At 38.2% G+C, this 25,270-nt stretch overlaps 2 protein-coding genes across 15 annotated transcripts in view; one reads left to right on the top strand and one right to left on the bottom strand.

Annotated features, from left to right (window-relative positions):
* The window catches only part of GALNT11 (polypeptide N-acetylgalactosaminyltransferase 11), a 116,545-nt gene extending 110,329 nt beyond the window's left edge, over window positions 1-6,216 (top strand). For all 3 annotated transcript variants that reach the window (XM_001364267.5, XM_007504645.3, XM_016426258.2), the window contains 2 exons: window positions 4,893-5,030; window positions 5,431-6,216. In XM_001364267.5, coding sequence (XP_001364304.1) covers window positions 4,893-5,030; window positions 5,431-5,562 — 270 coding nt within the window. In that variant the 3' untranslated portion in view covers window positions 5,563-6,216. The remainder of the gene's footprint in view (window positions 1-4,892; window positions 5,031-5,430) is intronic.
* A 3,701-nt stretch (window positions 6,217-9,917) lies between these two features.
* Window positions 9,918-25,270, bottom strand: part of KMT2C (lysine methyltransferase 2C) — a 337,243-nt gene continuing 321,890 nt past the window's right edge. For 10 of the 12 annotated variants that reach the window (XM_056799936.1, XM_056799944.1, XM_056799939.1 and 7 more), the window contains 8 exons: window positions 23,763-24,882; window positions 21,710-21,846; window positions 20,398-20,540; window positions 19,950-20,118; window positions 17,173-17,289; window positions 16,666-16,739; window positions 16,275-16,383; window positions 9,918-11,928 (listed from right to left, as the gene is read on the bottom strand). In XM_056799936.1, coding sequence (XP_056655914.1) covers window positions 11,836-11,928; window positions 16,275-16,383; window positions 16,666-16,739; window positions 17,173-17,289; window positions 19,950-20,118; window positions 20,398-20,540; window positions 21,710-21,846; window positions 23,763-24,882 — 1,962 coding nt within the window. In that variant the 3' untranslated portion in view covers window positions 9,918-11,835. The remainder of the gene's footprint in view (window positions 11,929-16,274; window positions 16,384-16,665; window positions 16,740-17,172; window positions 17,290-19,949; window positions 20,119-20,397; window positions 20,541-21,709; window positions 21,847-23,762; window positions 24,883-25,270) is intronic. The other 2 variants (XM_056799941.1, XM_056799940.1) reach the window with 1 other exon arrangement.

Below are 25,270 nucleotides of genomic sequence, written 5' to 3' on the forward strand. Positions count from 1 at the left end.
TATGTCAGAAGGGCAAGGTGCCATTTCCATTCTGCATCTTTGAGCTCTGGTACTTCTTTGTTTTTTGAAAGCATAAAAGCTGTAATCTATGGACGTAAGTAATAGTAGTATCTCAATACTCTCCCTTGACTCGGACAACAGACTTCTGTGTGGTACAGAACATCTTCATAGGCAACATTTAGCTCATACAGAAATTCCTGAAATTGTCTGTGGTTTAGTGCATTAGCTCTAATGAAATTAACACAAGAGACCACGATTTTCATAACAGAGTCCCACTTCAGTGATTTATTGCATAGCGCTCGTTGGTGGATGAGGCAGTGTATGGCTTTTAGATGAGAATGGTTACATTTGTCCATCTCTTGGTTAATGCGAGCAATTACTCTTTTCTTAGACCCCACCATGCTAGGAACGCCATCAGTTGTCACACTGGCTAGTTTACCCTAGTCCAGCTCCAAATCCTTCACGGTTTGGGAAACCTTTTCATAGATATCCTCTCCTGTAGTTGTTCCTTTGATGCTTTGCAGTGCAGCAAGCTCTTTTGTGACTTCAAAATTGTCATTTGTCCCATGAATAAAAATTAGAAGTTGTGCAGAATCACAAAATCATTGCTGGAAAATGGAAAAATAGGAAAGTTTTCTTGGAGAGTTTTGCAAATGCTGATGCAAACTGTCTCCCATTTCTTCAACCTTTCATGCCATTGTAGATCCTAAAAGACTGACTGTACTAAATAAATCTGCCTTTTCTGGACACATCTCTTTGGCAACAGAAAGAAGTCACTCTTTAACAAATTCTCCCTCCACAAATGATCTGCCAGTGTACGCTATTAGCTTGGCAACTTGAAAACTTGCTCGCAGTGATTAAATATTTAGCTGCTTTTGCTTCACAAAAGTATTTTGGTGAGTTGTCAATGTATTTTTCAGTTTTAATATTTTATCTTTTCTCACACCTCCGACCAAACAATCATATTTATCTTTTTGTAGAGTTTGATAGTGTTGACGCAAATTGTATTCTTTGAACACAGACACTATATTTTGGCAAATCAAATACCCAGCTCTTCCCTTGTACTACATGAAAAAGTAATCATAAGTCCATTGTTCTTTGAATATCCTATACTCAGAGTCTTGATGTCATTGTTTCCTAGGGATTCCAAATTGCTTTTAGTAATATATATATATATATATATATATATCATACTACTGTGTTTCCCCAAAAATTCTACACACTGCTTTGCAGCGCCACCACATACAGTACTCCAGGAGTACAGGATGTGGATGCATCCCATGCTCCTCTCACTGACCACCAATGAAACAGGTGCCTCTTCCAGAAGTGTGGTGGGGGCCATATAAATGGCCTTTGGGAACCCCTGGAAAAAAACCTTTTAAAATTGTTTCTTTTTAGTATTATTACAGTATACATTGCTCTCATGGTTCTGTTTACTATTCTGCATCAGTTTAACCAAGTCTTCCTAGATTTCTCCAAACTATTCCTTTTTGTTATTATGGTATGACAGAATTCCATTATGTTCATAAATAATTAGTTTGCCTATTACTCAATAGATGGACATTCCCTTAGTTTCCAGTTCTTTGCCACTACAAAAAGATCTACTATAAATATTGCTGTACATATTAGTCCTTTTCATCTGTCAGATATGGCCCTATATTTTATGTTGTTGGTTCAAAGGTTATGCATGGTTGTCTTACTTTTTTAACATAATTCTAAATTGCTTTCCATTTTCAGTTGGGCTAAACCAATTCACAGTTCTGCCAAGAATGCATTAATGTACCTATTTACCCTTAGCCCCTCTAGTTTTTGTCATTCTGATTGATGTGAAAAGGATCCTCAGAATTACTTTAATTTCTCTAATTATTGTAATGAAGTATTTTTATATGGCTATTGCTTGTTCATAACATTAAACAGTTATCATTTGAGGGTCCTTTCCAGTATCTCCATAGCATTTCTTATCCAATAGGTAGATTTCTTTCCCCTAGTGATTTAGTTATGGTTTTCTTAAACTAGTACCAAAGAGTTTTGGTGCTATTATAGGAAAAGTTAAGTAATGTGTGTGTTTGCAGATGGACAGCAGGGTGCAGAGTTCTGGAATTCTGGGGTAGAGCACCTGTCCTTGGAGAGACAGTTAAGCCTAGGGGCTGTGGTTTTCCTTTCTCAGTGGACCTGAGGAGATTAGCTTTTTCTCTGTGGCATTTGACTGCTTGTTCTTCACACTTTACCTGCTGTTTGGATTATCCTGTACCCTGTTGGCTTTTGAAACCTGCTGAGTTCCTGTACTGTTCTTGTGACAACTGACATCTGATTGTGAGACCATTGTTGGGCCCTGTCAGACTTGCACACAGACCTTTTTCCTTAATTATCAAAATGTTAGCCTAGTTGACTATAGTAATTATATAGTTATATAGAGTTATATAGAGAGTATAGGAATAGAGTTAAAGAAATCATTCAGAAGCAATCTGTGAAGAGATTTGAAGATCTGGAGAGGTGTAGGTAGTTATTATTAAAAACTTATTTATAACATAGGGTTCTGTGTGTCTCATCTCAGGGTCTGGCTCTGCCTGCACTGGGCTTTGGTGACCTTCCCAAAACCAGGTTACTCTTCTGATACTGGCCTAAATAACATCTTATCCCATCCCCAAATCCCTACCATTTATTTCAGTGGTTACCCTTTTATGTCTTTTGAGATCTAGTAAAGTGAGGTTCCTTCAAAATTCTTGACATTTTGTTCTTCAAAAGATGCCGATTTTTTTCTCATTCCACAACTTTGAGTGATTATATTCATATAACATTAAATCTGTAAATTCATTTAGGGAGTATCTTTGTTTATTTTAGTGCCATGATCCCACTATGAGTAAGGAATCTCCCTAAATTTTTCTTTTATGTTTGTAGAATACATATGTGTATTTAAGACCTATATGTCTTGCTAGATCAGTTGTTAAATATTCAGCTTATTTTGAATGGAATTTTTTTTTTTGCCATTTTCTCCTGGTATGCCTGATTATGGTTGTTTCATACCCTGCTACTTACTGATGCTATCTCAGTTTCTCTTTTGATTCTAAATAGCTTAAGAAATCAGAAGCAGGGTGCAATTTTGCCTTTTTCATCAGTGTTTGTAAGATGCTATCTCTTTCCTACCATTTATCTCCCCCTCCAATGACGTAATTAGTTTTTTTTTTCTTGTTCCTTTCATTGGTGATGTAATTCCTGTAGTCCTAAAGGACCCAAAGGCAAACACTTCTCTTGAGATCTTCTCTCTACTTTTTTTCTTAGTCAATCAGAGAATTATGTGTTGGTTCTGAGAAGTCATGACATTCATCTGGCTCTACCATCCTCCCTTGTCATTCCTCATCAGGTCTTGTTTGAAAATGTTCTCCATCTGCAATCTGTGAACTACAGGATGAAGGCTCAGCCTTTTGTGGCTTGAATGAACAAAGATGCAAGTTTGATAGGCATCCCTTGCCTTTCTGTAGGAGGGGGAAAAACCTTGTCCAGTGAATGGCTATTGGTGCTACCTTCTGTTTAATCATTTATCAGGGGCTTGGAATATGTTTGTATATCACAGGCATTACTTGAAGACACAGATGTGTCCATATACACACACACACACAGTTTTCTGGGTAGATCTTCCTCATGGAAAAGAAGAGTCGGGTTCCAATCTGCATCTTGGTACTTTGCTGTTCCATTCAGTGGTCACCAAGGTCTGCACTCAGTATTCATAGAATAATTGCTCATTTTAATGATTGGGAAACCCATTCTAGAGCAGGGGAGCAAAAACTAAATTGTGTAAGGCAGTCTAGAGATAGTAAATGGGGCTTTGTGAAAGTGGAGCATTCAGATTATGGACAGGCTTGAAACAAAGAAATCAGTCACTGAACATTGTTTTTACGTCCCTACTCTGTGCAAAGTTAAGAACTTTGGACTTTATCTGGAAACAGGGGGGAATCATTTAGTGTTTGGGGCAATAGGAACATCCAACACACATGGCAGCACAAGAGGGAATCGAGAGGTAAGAAGAACCCCGCAGCCACGAGGGACAGCCAGTACAGAAGCGAATCACCCTGTGTGGAGGGAGTGGGACAAAAGAAGACTGCCAGGGTAGACGGGGAGGGCCTCAAAGAGCTTTTTATGCTAAATAGAGTAAAGCTGCCTTTAACAATCCTTTTCTTTCTGATAAATGGAAATGAATTGGAATGCGGAGACTTGAGGCAAGGAGACCGATTAAAAGGCTGTTAGAAGGGCAGCTGGGTGGCTCAGCAGACAGTGCCAGGCCTGGAGTGCAGAGAACCCGAATTCAAAAGTAGCCTTAGACACATCTTAGCTGTGTGGCCCTGGGCAAGTCACTTGCCTAGCCCTTGTCCTCTTCTGCCTTGAAGTTTTTAAAAAAACAAAACAATATTTGAGGCCATTAAAGTGGTCTAGATGAGAAGGGGTAAGGGCTGTTTGAGTGCAAAGACAAGATGGTGTGTATCAGAGATATAGGGGCAGCCTTAACCTACGATGGGGAGGTGGAGATGGCAGCACGTGTCAAGCCAAAGTGAGGATGCTGAGGTTGTCGGGGGCGTCCTGGGCAGCAACAGAGACGTTAGGAACGAGGGAGGGTTTGGGTTTCTAGGGAAAGGTAGCAAGTTGGGTTTGGGACAGGTTCAGTTTGAGATGCCTCAAAGGCAGTTGGTGTCCCAGGACTCTGCCCAGGGGAGGGAGCCTATGGTTGGCTCTGAAAATCTCCTCCTCTTCCTCGAGGACATGTGAACTACCTCGCCCTGCCTCGGGCATCCTTCTCTTCTACTGATAGAGAAAAGACTTCACTATTTTTTTCCTCAAGCAATGGATTCTTAAATAAGGAGTTAGGAACAAAGCTGAAATTTTCAATCCTTTGTTTCTAGGTCTGGATTTATAATGAAGAACATGAACTGATTTTAAATAATCTCCTTTGCTTGGATATGTCAGAAACTCGCTCATCAGACCCACCAAGGCTAATGAAATGCCACGGATCAGGAGGATCCCAACAGTGGATACTTGGGGTAAGGATTTGGTCTTACTGCTGTCCTGAGGAAGGAGCTTCTATCTATGTGGGGATTTACAAAGCACTTTCATTGAATAGATGTTACTCTTTTTCTGCTAACAAGGAAACTGTGGTGAGACGACAGGATTAAAACCGTGTCTTTTGACTTTTTCTACTGTACAAAGTGGATGTTCCAATTGCATAGTTCAAGGGAAATACATTCTAGGGGGGTCTATCTCCAATACTCCTTAAAGTTGAGCTTGAATTAGGGATTGGTGGCTAAACGACTAAATAAATGTTTATTGACCAGAGCCTGAAATATTGTACCTCCTGGTTTTGGAAGAGGCTGGGCTGTCTTTCTCTTCTTTCTGTGTAGAAGCAAATAATGAGTGCTGCTTCTTCCAACCATTTTCTTTCAGAAAAATAGTCGGCTCTACCAGGTATCGGTGGGGCAGTGCCTGAAGGTGGTTGATCCCTTGAGTCGGAAAGGCTATGTTGCTATGGCAATCTGTGATGGCTCCTCCCCACAGCAGTGGTATTTGGAGAGCTAAGATGAAGACACTGAAGGAAGAAGTGTTTGTTCCTCCCTCCCTGACTGGAGTGATGCTTTGGAGAATTGACTGAGGATACACATCAAATTCCTTAGCTAATGTTCCTAATTGGCACTGTCTTCTGGAGGAAATTACTTTCTTCCTTTTACTTTGGTGATTTCTGGAGATACAGAAATGAGGGATTGTATCAAGAGTCATAGTTCCTTAAGAAGCCTATAGTTGATGAAGTGCAGTTTAGTAAGGGATGACATTCTTTTTGAGCTATTAATAGGAAATTCCCCATTCATAAAGAGAAATTAGGTTTTGATTTTTTACTCTAAAGAGATTTCTTTAAAGAACAGAAGCCAAGAAACCATAGATTTCTTGTTTTCTTCAGACTCATGCCTTATTTTAGTTGATTAAAAAAAAACAATTAGTTTTAGCTGATCTAGACATAACTTGGGTTTTTGGTCCTTGGATAGAAATTATTTTCTAGAGCTTTTTTAAAATTTCTTTCATCATCTGTATTTTGGGTAGATGAATTGCTAACATGTTCCTTTTAACTTCAGTGGAGTTACTTTTAGGTCCATATTTAAAGAGAAAGGTACTTTTACAAATTTATTTTGCTTAATTATGCTATCTACATTTACAATAAATTTTTGCAATCCGTTAGGATTTTTGCTTGCTCTTCTCTTTCCTATTGCTGCTTCTAAGTTTCTGCATGGTCTGGGTCAATCAAGCAAGATAGTAAGAAGCACTTAGTCATTGACCTTAATAATTTGCTCATTAGTTCAATTTATCAGAGCATTTATGTATTAATATATCATGAGTTCAACAGAAGAAGTAGTTCTGTCCTGTAGAATCATTTGGGAGCAAGTATGGATCAAGAAATGATAGTGGTCATTCAGGGAAGTTCTAGCCACAGCCCTCGTCTCAGTTCTTAGGCCTTGGTTAACAAAAGAGTTGTTCTCTTTTCCTAGCAGACATCAGATGCCTAAATAGTAGTAAAGCATCAATAATAGTGAAGCAATGAACTGTACTAGTCTGACATGCCACCTGTTCGGCTCAATGGTATGCTTTTCTTTCAGAGGAAGGGAATCTTCAATTAAATGTGAACACTTGTAATATGTCTTCCTCAGAAATGCTGGAAGGTTATTCAATCCAGCAATTGTTTTTCACACTGTAGGGCAGATTACTCAATAGTAGAAATAAATGGAGTTAGGGAAGGAAAACTGCTGGTGAATATTCTTAAAGGGCTGCTTTCAAAATACCACCATAACAACTGGATGGAGGAGAAGGCTGTGCCTTAGGAGAGGTTTTAGTGTCAGGTCTTCCTAGCTGGAATGGATTTACTTACCAGGACAATGTAGTGATCCACCCATATGGGGAAGTAAAGTTTGTGGCTACAGGGCAACATTCAAAGATGAAAATCTGAGAGCTGTGAAACAATCGGAGCTGCAAACAGAAGAATGATTATTGTAATGCTCAGGAGGACCATGTCCTTAGCCACCTTCTGGGGTCCTATTCTGAAGGAGATAGGTGTGGTGCAGAGGGAGAGACAGCTAGGACATTCAGGGACTCTCCTAAGTAGCCAAAGTCCAGACCACATCCAGATGGGCAATATGAGATCACCTCCATCTAGATTTAGCAGAGCTTTTTAGATCCTCCTTTGTTCTGAGAAGACATTTTCATATAATCTTAAGAGCAGTTAGAATTATTTGGAAGTTACCTTAGATGTCATTTAATCCAACCTTCTATCCAAAGCAGGAATTCTTTCTACAACAAATTTTATTAGAGAGCACTGTCAGATGTAGCATAACAAGATTAGTAGCTACCTCTTCTGTGCTGCAACGAGCATTTCAAAACATTTTGGTAAGTGTTTAAAAAAAAAAAAGTTCTCTCTTTGCAGACCTAGGTAAGGCTCATCTCTGGTATATTTTGTCTGAGGGTAACAGAAAAACTGAAAGAGCCAAGAGGAATCCTGTACTCTGATTTTAGTTTTTTCTTTTTTAAAAAATGGTTCTTAAAACGATTCCCCCCTCCCCCTGGTAACTTGATACGCTCCCAAATGATGGTGAAATAAGAAAATACTTCATGGGAGGAGAAATTAAATCCATATATGTAAGCCAGAGCTTTACTTTCACCATTCCTTTCCCACCAAACCCAATGTTTCTGTATGTATGGAGCATAACGAAGAGAGAGGAATTCTAAATTTTACTTTCTCATACTCAATGGGGCCTAGAAAGCCCCCAGGAACTGTAAACAAACTGGTTTGGAAAGTGCAGCTAGCTATTAATATTCCTTAAGGCTTCAATAAAGTTAATGTTGAAGAGGAGGCAGCAAGTCCTTCTTGTACAGGACTTCTGATTTAAATTAAAAGACCTTAATTCTAGTAAGGCAATATGCTTCATAAACTGGCTTTCATTAAGCAGTTGTCTAAAGGGCACACACAATCATCATGTCTAAAATTGGGGATAGATTTCTGCCTATACAAACGAAAACAAATTTGCAAAGCCCTTTGCAACCTTAAAGAATTATCTAAATATCATTTTTTGAGTGGTTATTGAGATTTCCCCTGCCTCCCTAGGTGAGTTGGGGAGCTGGTTTGAATCTGATTATGTTGGTAGGAGGTCAATGCCTATCAGTAAGTTGTGTGTGTCTTTGACTTTTGGCCCTCCTAGACATGGAGAGGTTAGATGACTTGCTTAGGTTCATAGAAACTCATTAAACATTTAAGTGTCTACTATGTGCCAGGAGCTGAGGATATACAGACCCTGCTGTCCAAGACCTCACAGGCCAACAGGGCGGGAGACAACATGCAGAGCACTATGTGTACAACATATTCCTATGCAGGGTAAATGGGAAACAGTCAAGAGAGGGAAGGCACGAGACTAAAGAAGGATCAGGAAAGGCTTGCTGTCACACACACAGATGGGATGTAAGTGGCACTTGAAGGATGCCAGCAGCAGAACTGGTACACATCATCCTGATTTTCTATGTACTAGACTTTACAGCACTATGTGCAACTTAAAAAGTTAGAATTAACATCTTAACTATAAGTTGTAGAATAGTTGACAGTCATAAAAAGAATTTTCTCACTTGGCATTCTATCCAAATGAAATCATAGATCCAAACCAAAAAATGACCACTGTATGGACAGCAGTGGACACACCACACCCACACACCGTTCAGAGTTGATGCTGAGTTGTTGATTTTAGCTCTGACAGTTGCCTAGCTTCTTTGGCAAAAAGTGGGGAGAAGAAAGCATGTGGAGTATTTTCCAAATTTGTAAAAATTGAATCCTCTTCAATGATTTTAATAGGAAGCCAGAGGCTTGTTAATAAAAAGGCTAAAGAAACTCTGCCAGAGGCAGTTTTCAGAATTCACCCCAGCCAGACTATCCCTTCCCACTGGTGTGGGACAGAAGACATAAATGCTTCTCCTGGCTTTCAAGTCTCGTTTATTATTCCTGTTGTGCTAGGAACATCATTCACCCATTCCCCACTTACTGTTATTTGTTCTTTATTGGCAGTCTCCTCCTTGGCTCAAGATTCTGAGTTGGGGATTTAGCTGAGCAACACTGAGTCAAAGAATTGAGGTGAAATGGTTCTCTGAGCACTCCCACAGGCTCAGGCTGGGGTGGTCTCATTGGCTTCTACTCTTGCTGGGCTACTTTAATTGCTACTAATGAAAAGGACAATTGGAAGAAACTCATTTTCGAGTGAATGTGGCTGGAACTGATTTGGGGAGTGAAATGAAAGGGGAAGATCTTTACTTGGAAAATAGAATGTAAAAGACTTAGTGGGAGAGCTTGGGAGACACACATAGACACCCCAATAACCCCATTCACCCCCTCAGACCAAGAATCAAATCCAGCCTTGGTCACATACTACCTGTGTGACTTAGGAAAGTCACTCCGTACTATTTCAGAGCTCTCAAGCAATTCTAATACGTGACTGTCATATCAATGAGATCTACCACTCCTCCCTTAACAAATTTTTTTCCCCAAAATGTCTGCCCCAATTTCCCCCTAAATAAGGAATTCTGTAGTCAATTCTACAATAGTTAAAGAACTAAAAATGTGTCAATTAAATAGACATCACCAGTAGACTAGAGAAGGGAATAAAAGTGATTGGTGCAAAATTCACCCCTGAGTAAAATACCAGCTTGGATCTTGCTTTCCTCCTTTGAAGCAGAGTCCAAGATTTAATATTTGACATTACCTGAGACTGAATCAATTATCTTAGAAGAAAGCAATGGGGCTGCTTCTACCACCCAAATTGCCCCCAGAAACTGAACCAGCAACACATCCTGGAAGCCCTGAGAAAAAAGAAGCTATGGGGGAAATGTCCTCCAAGGGAAATGTGAAGCAGCCATTATAGATGTAAAATATTTTATTTGTAAATGCTGATCCTCTAAATCTGTTTCCACAAATTCCAAAACCCATAACACTCTGTATACTTCAAAAAATTCAAAAAATTTTTTTTGCCAACATTAGGTACTATTATACAGAACAGAAAAAAAAAAATCCTGTAAGACAAATACTGGTAGGATGTTGGAATATTTGTACAAGAGAAGAAAAATATTCAAGAAACAATTTCATACAACTATTTATCAAGAGAAAAATATATACAATTGATTTATTCTGTAAGATAAAAATACATCATGCCATATACAATACAAGTTTAGAACTGTACCACTGATATACTAACAGTTTTACAGTCCACTTTAATTGTGCACACAAAAAAAAACTTCATTTTATACTTAGCCTGTGAAGTGTCAGTACCAGAATTTTAAGTATAAAATAAAAAGCTAACCTGGTTCAAAATGCTGATTAAGTTTCTACAAGCAAACACAAACAGTGTTTATTTTTTTATAAAAGAAATGTAAACAAAAACAGTCCATACAAACACATCTTTAAATTACATTTTCCAAACCCCTGTTGCCAGAGTCCTGCAGCTGCACACATAATTCTTTTTTTTTTTCCTTTTAAATGTGTTTTCCTTAAATAGAAGGCTTTGGGGAAAAATTTTAAGCTCTCTTTCTACATGATCCTATTATGTTTACATGATTCATTTGTGGCCTGAACCAATGACCTAATTAAAACTACTTTTGTTGCAGGAAGGGGGGTAGGGGTAGGGGAGGAGGAGTTCAGCTTCAGTTTGGGTGGGTTTATTTTTTTAAGCAGTTATTCACAGTTATCACAAATTGTAAGCACACACACACACAAAAAAAACCTGACTGAAGTAGGGATGCAACAATATAATATGAAAAAAATTAATCTCAATTATTAAAACATCTAGAAAAGTTGTCATAGTATGTGAGTGAGTCTGTCTTTCTACCAGCCTGAAAGTATATGAGACAATGAAGTACTAACAGGTGACACAGTCGGGCCTCCAGAAAAACAAACAAAAAAAGCTTTGTAAGTTGAAATTTTGGTTACTACATAATTGTTATAATGGCATGTTTAGTAACACGAGATCATATTGTAACATCCCCATCAACATTGTATAAGCACCCGAGCTGCTGCAGAGCCTGGTAGCATTTGGTCAATAACTATTTTTTATACTGTAATTTTCTTCTCAAAATATTTACACATTTGTACAAAGTAACAGGGTTTGTTAGTTCTGCAGGTAACAGCAGCAGCTTGGCTTTCTTCTAACTTTTGTTTTTTAAAAATAGCTTCATTCACTTATTCAATAATAAATACAAAAAGTTTCTCTTATTTTACAGAAATCAAAAACTACAATAAACTGACTCATGGAATCAAGTATTTTAAATGTATTTTAGTGCAAGTTATTATCCCTTAGCTCTATCCCTAAGGAAGTCATTTCAGTACATTCCTTGTTCAGTGGTGTCTACTTTATTTAAAATTTTCTTTTAATTAGAGGGCCTGCCCCTTTATCAAATAAGGCTGTGGCCAGCACTTTGGACGTCTCCCTTTCGCTGGTGATTTCAGTCTTACATTCATAGGAGGCCCCCTCCCCTCCTACCCTTCCCCTGCCATGGAGCAGGACAGCCATCGGCTCTACCCCAGTCAAAGTTTCTCCTCAAGAAGCTCAAAAGCAAAGGTGCTGGACCATCTGTAATTTAGCTTTGGGAAGTCTGCCTGAGCTAGCTTCCTTCTGGTGCTTCTTAACCCAAGGACTACATGTAGAAAGCACAACTCCCAAAAGCGATTTAAATCATACAACAAACAAACATAAAAAAACCTTTTCTGTTCAGAAAATTCAATTGTGTTGAATCGTGTCTTCCTAGGGTCAAGCAGCCCTCTGAGATATCAAGGAATGCATTTTAGTTCATCCATTTCCGGCAGTTTACAGCTCCACAGTGACATGGAATCTTGTGCTGGTCATCTTCAAAATCAAACTTATAGTCATAACAAAGCTGCCCAGGAGAAAGAGAAACAAGGAATTATCTTAAGAAGAAGGAATACCTCTCACTCAAGAGTCAAGTAACACCAAGAAAGCATTGTTTAAAATCATTTGCTCCTTTGGGCTGCTTCTCTCTGATAATTTTACTTGGAAACCTTGAAAAGAATGCAGAAAACTGACTTGCCCAAGATCGGACTTGGATCCAGGAATCTTCCTTCTCCCTAAGGAATTTACTCAGCATTTTTCAAGCCAAGATTTTTTCATTCTGAGCTGGCCTCTTGTAGAAACTCACAGGGGATGGGGGTTGGGGGTTGGAGGGGTGGTCTTAATGGGAATATTTTATAAACAGATTTCAGTGTAGGTATGTGTGCATTGGCACAAGAATCACATTTTCTATTAATTTATCTGTTGAAGGAAGGGGTTTTGCTTCTGTTGATGAATATTTTACTCTAACATTCAGCTCTTCAAATGTTGACCCTGACTTTGAAATAGGACCTTTTAGTGTGACAGCGAAATTTTGTGTGACTTTTGTCTAAATCATATATTGTAGAGCAGCAGTGTTGAAGTCAAATGGAAATAAAGCTACTTATAAGGATTCTTAGAGGCCACAAATTGAGAAAACAACTTATTAACATTATCTATGTCCTACTGTATTTCTATTTATTTGACTAGATCATTTCAGTTTCTCCAGACAGTATTGCTGCTGGAGGCCTTGAGTTTGATACCTCTGACGTGGAAGAAATAAGGCAGCTTTATTTTTGGTCTCAAGAAAGAATTGCATGGCAATATACGAATTATGGGGGAAAGTAATTAGGTAAATCTTCAGTTTGCAATATCCAAAGATGGGTACAATACCATTATTTAGAATGTTGAGAGAAAACAGGAGAGAGCATGATCCAATTCTGCCCAGGTCTCAAAAAGAATATAGTTCAAGAGGAATGGGAGGCTATTGTAAAACAAAACAAAACAAAAAATAAATAAACCCTTAGCTAAAAAGAAAGTGGATAAAGAACTGGCCTCAGAGACAGGCAGACCAAGACTCAAGTTCTATGTCTCCTAAACACTAGTTGGGTGAGTGACTTTGGTAAAGTAACAATCTCTGCTCCCAAGCAACTCTCTTCTCAGTGCTAATCTATATTAGTAAAGGACCTCTTTCCTCTGCAGCTCCTCCATTCATTCCAGAAATTCATTCAGTAAAGATTTACTAAGTGCCAGGCACCTTGCTTAGCTAAGGTGACACAAGACAACAGATGCTCCCTGCCCTCAGGAGCTCACAGGTCCTTTGTCTTTTTAAATGGCAACACTTTTTAAAGTTGTTTCGAATAAGTATTAAAAAAAAAAAGGCTCCACTAGTGCCTGAGTGTATTAAGTTCAAGATTCTAGGAGGGACAATTAGTCCAGGCAAATTGTGAAGCTTTGAGAAAGGAAAGAACTACCTTGGAGGAACCAGTGGGGCAGTTTAGCTAAAAGATTTATGGCAAGCAGCTTTAGAAAGGTTGGGAGGAGCAAGAGGAAGCCCTTTGAATTTCTCCTGTGCCCTAATTATAGCAGGTCTCCTCTGGGAGTTGCCCCAATACCCAATACCTAATACCCAACCCCTCTCTTTTTAATGTTCCTTCTTCCTCCCTCCCTGATGTCTCTAAGTAGTATTCACATCTACCTCACCTTAAGAAAAAAAGTTAAACCCATCTCCAGCCTTTAGTCTTCTATTGCTGTCACTCCTTCTTGGCTCCTGTTCCACAAACTATTACCTATTATTGCTCCTTACTTGTCGATTTTTTTTTAAATTTTCCTTTTGAAATCAGCAGTCCATCTCTCTTAAACATCTCTCTTCCCTTGCTTGGCCCTATTATACCACTCTCTCGTGACCTCTTCTCAGTGGTCCTTTGTTGGATCAACATATACCTTCTGTCTCTTATCATGGATGTTTTCCCTAAGCAGTCATAGACTTCTACACTTGCTATCTTGAAGAACTCAGTTTTCCCAGGTTTAAACATCATTTCTCTCCAGATGTGCATATAATATGTCCCTTCGTGGTCGCCAAGGAATTCAGCTATGTAATTCCTTAATGAAAACTCAAGTCAGCAGTCAACCTTTTATGGAGTTTAGTTACAAACAGGAGGAAGAAAGGTGTGAGAGAGAGAGAGAGAGAGAGAGAGAGAGAGAGAGAGAGAGAGAGAGAGAGAGAGAAGGGAATAGGGCTTAAATACCCCCTCTGTTTAGGCTGGGCCAAAAGGCCCAAGCCCTTAGATAGCTGAGGCAAAGAAAAGAGATCAGTCCCTATCACTCACATGACCAAAATGGAGAAACAGGCTCAGAGGCCTCCACCTCCAGCTTCCTTCAGAGCAAGCTTCTCAGAGTACAACCTCTCAGAGCAAAACCTCTCCAACCACTCCCCAGTCCTCAGACCCCTCTATCTTTAAGGAAACCATCTCAGTTCCCTCCACTCAGTTCTCACATCTACCAATCACTGTCCATGTCTTCCCTGTGCCAATGGTGGCTCTAGCTTAACCCAGGACTGCCCAGAGGTCTGTGGCTTTGCACATGTCTGTTGAAGGTCATATTCTCAAATAATTAAATCTTGATCCTTTGCTGCAGTCCTTCCTAAATCTTGTTACCCTGAGTAGGGTGGAGATTGGAAGTTCCAAAAGACCTGGTTCTGTCATTCCAAGTATCTCTATTGTATCAATTCTAAAATCAATCATGACTCAAAGAACTTCCTGTTCTATGCTTAAGCATAGGTCAAAGCCCTTTCCATTGTTCAGCAAAAGGTTTCTGTCCTAAAGTAATCTTAAGTAGGGAAGAGAAGGAACCTCCCATGCCAATGGGGTTCACATTCCAATAGAGTTCCCACTATCAGTAGGAAATTCTTCAAGTATGAAATTTCCCAATGGTGAAATTTCCAACATTATAAGTCTAAGAAATTTTAAGGTTTACAATATCTATTATATAGTAAACATAAATATGTTCAATAATATTCCTCAAAATGTATATACCTAGCCCATATCTCCTGAAATATAGCAGAGTGTTGTCTGCTTAACTTCTGGATATCTGGAACTCATTATGTCTAAAAAAGAATTCCTTATTCCTCCTGCTCTGCCCTTCCTCCAATATTTCCTCTCCTTTCTGACCTGTGAAGACATCATGATCCTCCTAATAACCATCAAAACCCTTTCCTTGTCTTCATCTCCTCACATCCAGTCATGCCATTTCTGCCTACTTAACATTCACATCTACCCTCTTCTCTCCATTCATGAGCATCTTAATTCATTCCTGGTTGATCATGATAATCTTTCAAATAATCTTCCTAAGGCACAGGTCTAGCCAATTCTACTTCTCTGCTCAAAAAACTGCATATAGGATAAAATACAAAGTTCCTTGGCCAGGACATAATACTCCTCAGCAAGCAGATCACATCTTTAATGTGTTCAAAACATATGAAAGGCTTTGGATAAGATTTTGGAAGAGGAACACAGCTAGAATGGTGAGACAGCTATCTAGAATTCAAACGTTATAAAGAATTAAGGGAGGACATAAAGATGTTTATTTAGCTTGAAGTTGACAACTTAAGAGAGATGGACACATTTTCTAAGGGCTATTATGATGGGCTAAAAGGGAGGAGAGAGATTAGAATTGTTTGTTGTTAGAGAAGAAGTTAGAAATGGGGACCAAATGGCAGGAGTTAGGAAGCAGATTTTAACTCAATATGGGAAAAGTTTTCCCAGAATTGAAGCTTTCTAACAACTTAATAGGCAGAAAGATCACTGCAGACGATCATCAGTTTGTTGTTGTATAAAGGCAAGAGAGTGGTCTACCAAATTCCCATGTGTCTTCCAGTTCTAATATCATATATTAGTCAGTGGTAGGCTGATGGCTAAACTTAGAAGAAATGGCAGGGAATTTTCACAAAAGTCTTTAGAGTTTATGGGAAAAGTACCATTTTGTGCCTGTGGATAAATGATGTAGTCTGTTAAAAAAGAAATCTTTTGCAAAACTTTATATTCCCATGGACAACCTCGAATACCTTTATATATACACTCTATCCCAGAGACTATTTTATAAGTCACAAAGTTCTAGGAAGTTCTGTTTCCTTGCAATTATTTATGTCACAAATGAAAGTATAAAAAAGGCCAGGAACAGCTCCTCAGAGCTCTCTTGAGTACCCAATTTTCCATAAAAACTTTCTTGTTATCAGCCTGATTTGACCCATATTTGAAAAATAGGGGGGATTTTTCACTGCCATTTGGTAAAACATAATTTTTTTTTTAAATACAATCTCCTCATAGGTAAAATTTGTCAAGGCCTTAAGCATGATAACTTTCTTTAATAAAAAATTCCAACATTCCATCAGTTACTTACTTCTTCCCCTTTCTGGATTCTTCGATTAGAACTAATGATGATTTTATGTCCTCTTTCAAAAGTCACCACCTCAGCCACACAATTAGGTGCACATGAATGGTTGATATACCTGCAAACCATCATTTTGAAAAGCATATTTAATTCTCATACATAAAGATCTAAACAAAACTCAATTTCTATTAAAATTAAAATCACTAATTGCCTTCCTATCATCCTTTACCTTGAAAAACTGCAAATGCAACTTAAACCATCTTAAATAAATCTTACAAATTTATTCATTTATCTGTCCTTAAGTTGTCCTTAAGTTGGGGAAAAACTACTTGATAGCACCCCACTACTCAATTTTTCTTTATTATGTGAAAAAAGCTAACTTAATTCTAGGATCACTTACCTTGCAGGCCCTCCTGTCAATGTGGCATCAATGACATGATCATTATCGATGCGGAACATGTACACTCCCCGATTCTAAAAAGAAGGGAAAGAAAGCCATATTCAATGTCATTTTCCTTAACAAGAAGCCATCAGCCATTATCAACCTAACACAACTATTCTCTGTTCACACTTCCATTTGCTAATCATTTTGTCATGAAACAGGTTGGAGAAAAGGGAGATTTCTTGAGCTGACATGGAACATCACCTCTCTTCATAAATGCTAGCACAGTCATAGATAAAATTCATGTAACAACATTACGTGCAGTCACACTTTACTAGAGATACACATGGCACAGAGAGATATTCTGTAGCTTGAAGTGGAGGAGGCTGCAAGCATTTTGTCCAAAGCTGACAGAACCACACGACCAGATTTGGTCCCGTTTCTCTGTAGTGGGAAGCTGGCAGGAGCTTGATCATAGTTTGAGTTGTACAGCAAGATCTGCAAACGTGTACATAGAATACCTACTTGAGACTCATAAAGCTTCTCTTTTCTGTTTGCTACTTCATTTCGGATGATGGTTCCAATGTATTCAATGACCATGGTGTGCTTTTCAATGTCTCTAGCAGCATATAAGCCTAGTCCCTGTAAAAGGACACCATGAAATTCAGAACAGCATCAAGAACACCAATTATATGTTGTTAAAATAAGCCACACCTAAGAGATCAAAGTTTTTTTCATTGTATATGCTAACAATTTGAAACTTATGAATTCCTGGGGCAACTCAATGGATACAGTACCAGGCCTGGAGACAGAAGGTCTTCGGTTCAAATTTGACCACAAACACTTCCTCGCTGTATGATCTTGGGCAAGTCACTTAACTCCCATTGCCTAGCCCTTATTACTGCTCTTGGAACTGATAATTAGTATCAATTCTAAGACAGAAGGTAGGGGTTAGAAAAAAGCTTAATTCCTTACTCTGCCTGGACTGTTTGAAGACTTTCGCCATATAGTTCTAAAACTTCATCAATCTATATATGATCTTTCTACATTCCACCATTATTATTTGTGATATTTGTCCCTTTTTATCATAATAAATTCACTCTTACTTTGGGGGTAGTGGGGGTGCACAAGATCAACACTAAACAATGCTCCATGATAAATAGATTGACAGCACACCACCATGATTCAGACTTCCTCAACGCGAACATTTATACAAAGTGTTAAAATATTTGGAAAACTGGTCAATTTAAGGCTGTTTTCCCAAGTAAAGACAGATGAATTCATGAAGGAAGATAAAAGCAACAAACCATTCAGTCAAACAACCAGGCATTATAAGTCTTCAATGAGGTTGCTTAAAAGTATACCTACTTGTTGCAGATTCTTGGAGAAGCTTTTCATCCTCATTGCTATTAAAGTTAGACTTGAATTATTCTGAACAACAAAATAAATTCTAACCATAGAGGTATGACTTTTAATTAATTATGTATTAAGCACCCATCATGTGTCAGGTACCATGAAGAGAATAGGAGACAAGAAGAATACAGCTATATATATATAGATACACAGAAAGAGCTAGAGAATAGAAAGTAGTTTGAAAGTGAAGGCCCTAAAAATTGCGATCATGTAATGTTTCATGCAAAAGGTGGTGTCTGAGCTGTATTTGAAAGAAAGAGAAAGGGAGGCTATCAAGAGAAAGCAGCAGTACATTCTAAGTATAGGGGACATCCATTGCAAAGGCACGGAGAAGGGAAATAGAGAGTGCTACAAGTGAAGAGAAAAGGGAAGAGTGGATGGAGGAGTATCCAATGAGGACTGGAAAAACAGGGTAGGGCCACGTTGGTAAAAGCTGAAGAGAATGAATTGTTTTATGTTCTAGATGAAATAGAAAGCTGCTGGAATGAACAGGTCAGAGAAATAACATGGTCAGACCTGATCTTAAGGAAAACATAAACATTTCAGCCTTTCCCAATTAGTTACCACTGTTATCTTGTTGCCATGTTGTACTATATTAAAATGATCATGTAATCACATCAGCAGAAAGGAGAATGAGCTAAATACATTAGTGACTAAAAATTTGTCTTACAATATTATTTGGGTGGAAAGGAAGACTTCAAAGGCTCCAAAGATTTCAGGGCAGTTAAAAAAAATTCAAAATATAACTTATTCTTGTCCTTGATAAAAAGTCTGCAGGCTCAACTAATGCTGCTAATTTGGCCTAGAGAACCAACTGCAAGCTAAGTGAGACTAAGTCCTACTCAGTCAAAAGGATTCATTCTTGGAAGGATCTTCAGGGACACATAAAGGTTGCTAAGCTATAATGGTGATGGCTAAGAAAGTAAGTTTTTCCTATGGACTACATTCTCTGGGGCAAGCCTGGGAAGGTGGTGGTAAGAAACTCTACTAAGTAGATATTATCTCATTCTTTAACTCTTTAGAAGATGTACCTTTTCCTACTCTAATTATGATTATACCACCCCTGAAAATCCCGGTGCAGCTTATCTACTAAACTGAGTTTTCACACTCCTTGGGCGTGATCTTAGTCTAGGTTTTTCCCGAGTCCCTGAAGGAGATGAAAGCGTGACAAAGAATTTAAAAAGAAATCATTACTGTGTTTTCTTTTCTTCTTACAAAGATTATTTTTCAGCATGACACTACAGTTTTATTCAGAAGCCATCCATATGGCAGGATAAACAACTTGGAGTAGGAATAGAAATTTCCAATTATAGCTTAACTTTTACACTCCATAAGCTTTGATACTTTTGATGACAAGGAGGTGAATTTTCTTTTCTTAATCTACTTGACTTAACACACTAGGTGTACTTGGTACAACATTCCAAAAACTCAACATCTTCCAGGACTGTAAAACTAAAATATGATTATTAACAACCAAAATAGTGAGAAAACTAGGTCCATGTTTTCAGAGAGGCTTTCTTATTCTTTGGAAATAGTAAAGAAATTGAACTTTGTTCAACCTCATAACCCTCTGAGCCGTGAATAGCCATCCTGTCTCTCACTCTTCTCTACTCACTTTTATTAAATACGCCCTGATAACAATCCCTTAAAGTGTTTGAAATTGTCACCCTAATTAGCTTGTTACCTTGTCTAAAGTAACTCATAGTCTGAATCTACAGTTAATCATCACTTTGTCATTATGTATGGCAGATTATTTGGGCATAGAAATAGATAATCTAACAACCATCTTAATAGCAGTGTGAAATTCTGACTGTACCTCTATTTTGGACATTTTATCAGCCATCTATGCAGAGCACAAAATGAATCCATAGATAAGAGTTCCAGCTCACCTGAATCCTAGACCGTGCTAAATATACGTTGGATTTCCATTCAGTCTTCATTTTCCGGTATTGAGAGGATTTGGAATGGACAAACTGTTTGCTGTAAGGGGCGTTCAACTCTCCCGTGACTGTGCTCTGAAAGGATTTCGAGGTGCTGGTGCTATTCAAGGTGTGAGGCCTGCAGGTGTCGGCATATAAACAGAAAAATACAAAGAAAACTGAAGATATCTCTGAATAAGGGACAAAGCCACTTGGTTTTTTGGATTCTTTCTGATAAGACACACAGACACTGAAAGCTGGTTAGCAAATACAACACGGCAGAGCTCTTTCCATTGGGGCATGCACATCCACAGCCGGAAAAAACAGGGTTTGTGAGCAGCAAACAAATAAAGCACAAGGAAACCACTACAGAGCCTAGAAACCCTGGGCTGTACTATGTGAAGTTAAAACAAAATACCTTAACACAAACCTCTTGACATGAGTACTCATTTTAGGTTCAGAACGGGCACAGCCCGTGGGGTTAATGGCAAGAGGAAGTTCCATGAGAGGGTTCCGGCCATATCGGAAGGTATAGTTTTCACATGCCTCAACCCCAGGAAGCTGCAAGGAAGAAGGAAACAGACAAAAGTGAATATGCCTCGGTCGGATGGGATAGAGTCATCGTGGTCATCTCTTGTTCGGAACTGTGAAAAAGTGCAAGCATGGCCCAAAAAAAAGGGATCTGGGATTTCCTATGAAAATATCAGTCCACAACAGTACACACACTGCTTGTGAACATTTTCAAGGATAAAGGTGTACTTTTTGTTTTAAAATGCTTTTCTGAAAACTTGCACCCATAGATCATAGAAGGGAACTCAGAAATCCTCTAGCCCAACCCACTGATTTTACAGATAGGGCATCCTGCAGCAGAATAAGTGGCACAGCAGGGATAGGAATTTGGTTCTTCTAAATCCAATCATCTTTGTAAGGGACCAAACATCATTTATAAGTATGCAAACTAAAAAAGAAAAGGATATGCTCTCTTCGGACACTGCAAGCAACGCAGATACCAAATGGGATTGAGAACATGGCACCACCTTATAAATTAGCTTTCTATCACACAGGGAACATAGTCATTTATAACATTCCAGGGGCTTAGGAAACAATCAACTTTTGATCATGGGTGGAGATGGACTGCTTTAGCAAATTGATAACTCCTTGAAAGTTTAAGCTTCACATGCCCACTATTTACACTGTCCACCTTCTTGTTTTTTTGCATATCAATTTCATTTTCCTTTTAAGAATCACAGCATATACAGTCCAAGATCTGAAGTTAGTACAGACTATTTTAGGGAAGTATAACATGTCTCTAAGAGAATTTAAGTTTTCAATTGACTTCCCAGGCTCTCTAAATATACAAACTCTTGCAAACTTAATTAAAAAAAAAAAAAGGATTCATGCAGTGTTGAGCCACCCAAAGGATTCTAGTAAATGGCCTATGGAGACTTCTTGTACTTTTCTCAAGTGGATTCATAACATCAAGAATTATTTGCCTTGGAAAAATCTGCCTCTTACCTGTTATGGTATCTGCAACTGTGTGGAATAAGTCAATTCTGAAGAATATATTATAGCCATTATCTTTAAAAGTAAATAATTTGGCAGAAAAGATCCAGAATCAAAAGAAGAAAGAACCTTTTTTTTTTTTAATTTTTCCTAGTACACAAGTGTTTCACAGGAATTTTCCATGATGTTAGACAATTTCTACTTTACCACTTAATCAAAGCACTCACTGATTCAGCTATTCTTGCCACAGCAGAGACTGTTAAACCAAACAGATCTTCTCCTTTTAAATACCCAGGAAAGAGCTGAAGCATTTCAGATTCTTTTCGAACACATGCAACAGGCTCCAGAATTTTATCCCAAACACCTAAATGTCAAAGAAAAAAATTACAGTTGCAGACATTACAGTGACATAAAAATGGATGAATGATACACATAAAAAATATTCAAGAATAGTGAGAAGACTTATTAACAACTATTTCCCCAAAAGAATCTATATTAATACTGAACAGATCAGTAACACCAATCATTACATTAGTCAATGTAAATGAGAGGAGCTTCTCTCGGTAAACCAGAAAGTAATTCAATATTATAGCAAATAAAAATTCAATCCCAATGAATTAATGTAGTTTTCAGATTGTCCTACATGTAAGCTTATGGTGACCATCTTCATCTTAATCAAATTTTAATTTTTTCTTAAGTCATTTCATTTTCTTCTGACTAAATAATCTAAGAAGTCACCCTGGTGAAAAAGCAGTTATAATGATCTTAAAGCTTGTTCAGTAATGAATGATTCACAAATATATGCCACATAAAAGAATATAAATGACACCTTCCTTGCCCTCTAGCTGTTTTTGTTATTGTTTGTCTGTGAGAAGTAATATGAGTAGGAAGAGGCAAGGCCAAGTTAAATTTACTTACTGTTGTTAAATTTCTTATGTGGTTCTAGAACCATGGGCAGAGTTGGGTACAACTGCCAGCTTAAAGATGTCAAGCTGGAGTAGCTGTGTATACATGCAATGTGTTTATGGATATAGAGAAAAGGTTTCCTCTACATTTTTTCTATTCAACTCTGCCCATGGTCCCAGAATTCTAAGAAATGTATGTAGTATTAGCTAAGTAAATTTATTTGCATTGCTTCTTTCTGCTGAAATAATTTCTCATTGCCAAATTATAAGGTAAACATCCAGCCACAGGTCAGGGAGCAAAGCAAAGTTAAATTGTTTTACATTGTTTTACATTGCCAATCATTGTGGCTGGCTCATTACCAAACACCTTTGATGCTCAAAGGCTTTAATAGCTCTAGTTTTAACAGAACTCTTTTATGAAATCCAAATGAAACCAGAGGATCCCTTTCTTTTTCAGTATTCATCAACACATTTGCTGATTTGATAAGCTTCCCCTTCCCAATACGGAACAGTAGATGCTGAACTAAAAGCCCACTTCCAAACATATATATATATATATATATATATATATATATATATATATATATATATATATATATGTATTAAAGTACAATAAAGTCGTTATTGTTAGTAGGCTTTGTTTTTACTCTTTTACTTCATCGCAGAACGGGGCCCAAATACTTAGGAAAAGGTTTTAACAAATTAATCCTAAACTATGATTTAAGAACATTCACTGGACTGCAAGTCCAATGATTGTGGGCAGTCTTGATGAACCTCAGTTTCCTCATTTGTAAGAGGAGTGGGGTGGATCTGACAACTTCTAAACTCTTAGCTTCAGTAGCAAATGCAGTCTAATATGCTTGACCAGGGTGCACTAGATTGACTAAATATCTCCCTTAAATAATATTTTGATTTCTAATCAATCATTTTTGGTAGGTCCACACATCACCAAATATTGATTGCTGATTGCACCCGATGCTTATTATCTCTAAATGGCTGAGTAAATATTCTTCAGATCCAACCCCTAAATATTAACAACTTCTAACAGAGGCCATGTGAAGGATTATGTAGAAATATCAACAATAGGAATTTTACGAAATGTGATTTAGGTTTCCAGGCGAATAAAGTTGGAAGGCCTGATCTCTAATAGAATCATTTTAGGAAACTTTTATTTAAAATATCCATTGACCTGGATCTTCTGAAGCTACTGGGATCATAGTTTGTTTTCCAAAACACAGTTCTTAACAATTTATCAAAGGCTGATCTAGAATATGAACCAAAGTTGGGGAAAGAAGAGGGGGTAGGGAGAATAAAGAATACAAAAAGGTAGAATAATTTTGAGTAGCAAAAAATAGTTTACATAATTGCATGTTACCTTTAGGAGAGGTATCAGTAAGAACAAGATCTTCATGGCCTTGCTCCACAATTTTGATCACAAATATGGGAAGTCCATCCTTCTCTTCAATAGAACATAAATAGCGACAACGTCTATTTGCATACCGCGTACTCCAGTATAGTCGGCTAGCTTCATATCCAACAGGGAAGAGAGCTTTCGAAGAATGGAATGCTTGCATCTGCTGGGGTAACAGCTGACCAATTGTGTGGAAGATGAGGCTTCCTACTCGGAAAGTGTGGTCACGTTCTCCACGCTGCACAATGCTAGCGATCTGCCTAACCTCATCACGTTGGACATAGACCCTTCGAAAGACTGCAAAATAACTTAATTCTTGCTCATGAGTTCCCTTTGGCTTGTGCATGGGGCAAAGCATTGTTTTGTCTTTAAAAAACATGCATTGTGCTTTAATGGCACAGGTAAAGTGATAAATGTTAGTGCACCTAAACCTGTGACAGCCGCCAGTGGCGCCCATTTTGTGACAGAACACACATTTCATTTGTAGGCCCCTCCGAAGGGCCAGTTCCACATTTATTAAGGCACCAGCTTGTGTCTCATAGACCTCTGTAGACCAAAGGGCACAGTTCAAATGGACCCACAGATCTAAGTCAAGGTTAAGCAACCGTGCTGGCCCATCTGTTAGTCCATCCCCTTCTTCATGACAAAAACAGCACTTGCGATAGTCTTTAGGCACAGGATCAGGTCTCAGGGATGTGCCACGTTTTTTCAGAAACTCATCAATTTCATCTTCACAAGGTGGTTTGAAGGTCCCCTTGGGAATGACAATATGAATGCTCCATTTCTTCCATTTCATCCCTTTCCATTTCTTACTTAGTGGTCTACAATCATCAAAAGCACTATGGATGGCTCTTAGACGAGGTTTCAATTTTACTGTTACTTTCAGTTCATCTGGCTTTGACTCTACTTTGGCTGCTTCTAAGGCAGGAGGAAAAGTAATGGGAGGTGATGCAGGTGGAGAGACTTTTTCCTGAAGTTGTGGGAGACAATGGACATCTAAAGTGGAGATATTGGTATTATACTGATGGAATGCTTTAGGAGGCATCTCTTTTGTTGGTGAGTGTGGCAAGGAGGGGATGGAATCCTGTACAATAAAAAGAAGTTATGTTAGAAAGAACAGTGATGAGTAATACTAAGAATTGTTCCAAAATTAAGTCTAAAACTACCACAAGTGAATACTTTTAAAGAAACTTTAAATAATATATTTTTAAAATTTATATACTAAGTCTTCCTCTAAAGGAAGAAACAAAGATGGCAGATTAGATGCAACAAAAGTCCAGACCTCTGGAAACCCTTCCACACCAATCAAAAACATAGTGCTTCAAGGAGACAGAAAACCAAATCTAACAACAGGACAGAGCTAAGGAATCCTCCTGCTGGATTCATCTTAAAACGTACGCCCCCCCCCCCCCCAGCCTGAATTCTTGAACACTTGGGTTTAAGGGGAAGGAAGAAGGAAGATCCTGGGACCC

This window comes from Monodelphis domestica, chromosome 5 (genome assembly GCF_027887165.1).
Source record: "Monodelphis domestica isolate mMonDom1 chromosome 5, mMonDom1.pri, whole genome shotgun sequence".
Lineage (NCBI taxonomy): Eukaryota > Metazoa > Chordata > Mammalia > Didelphimorphia > Didelphidae > Monodelphis > Monodelphis domestica.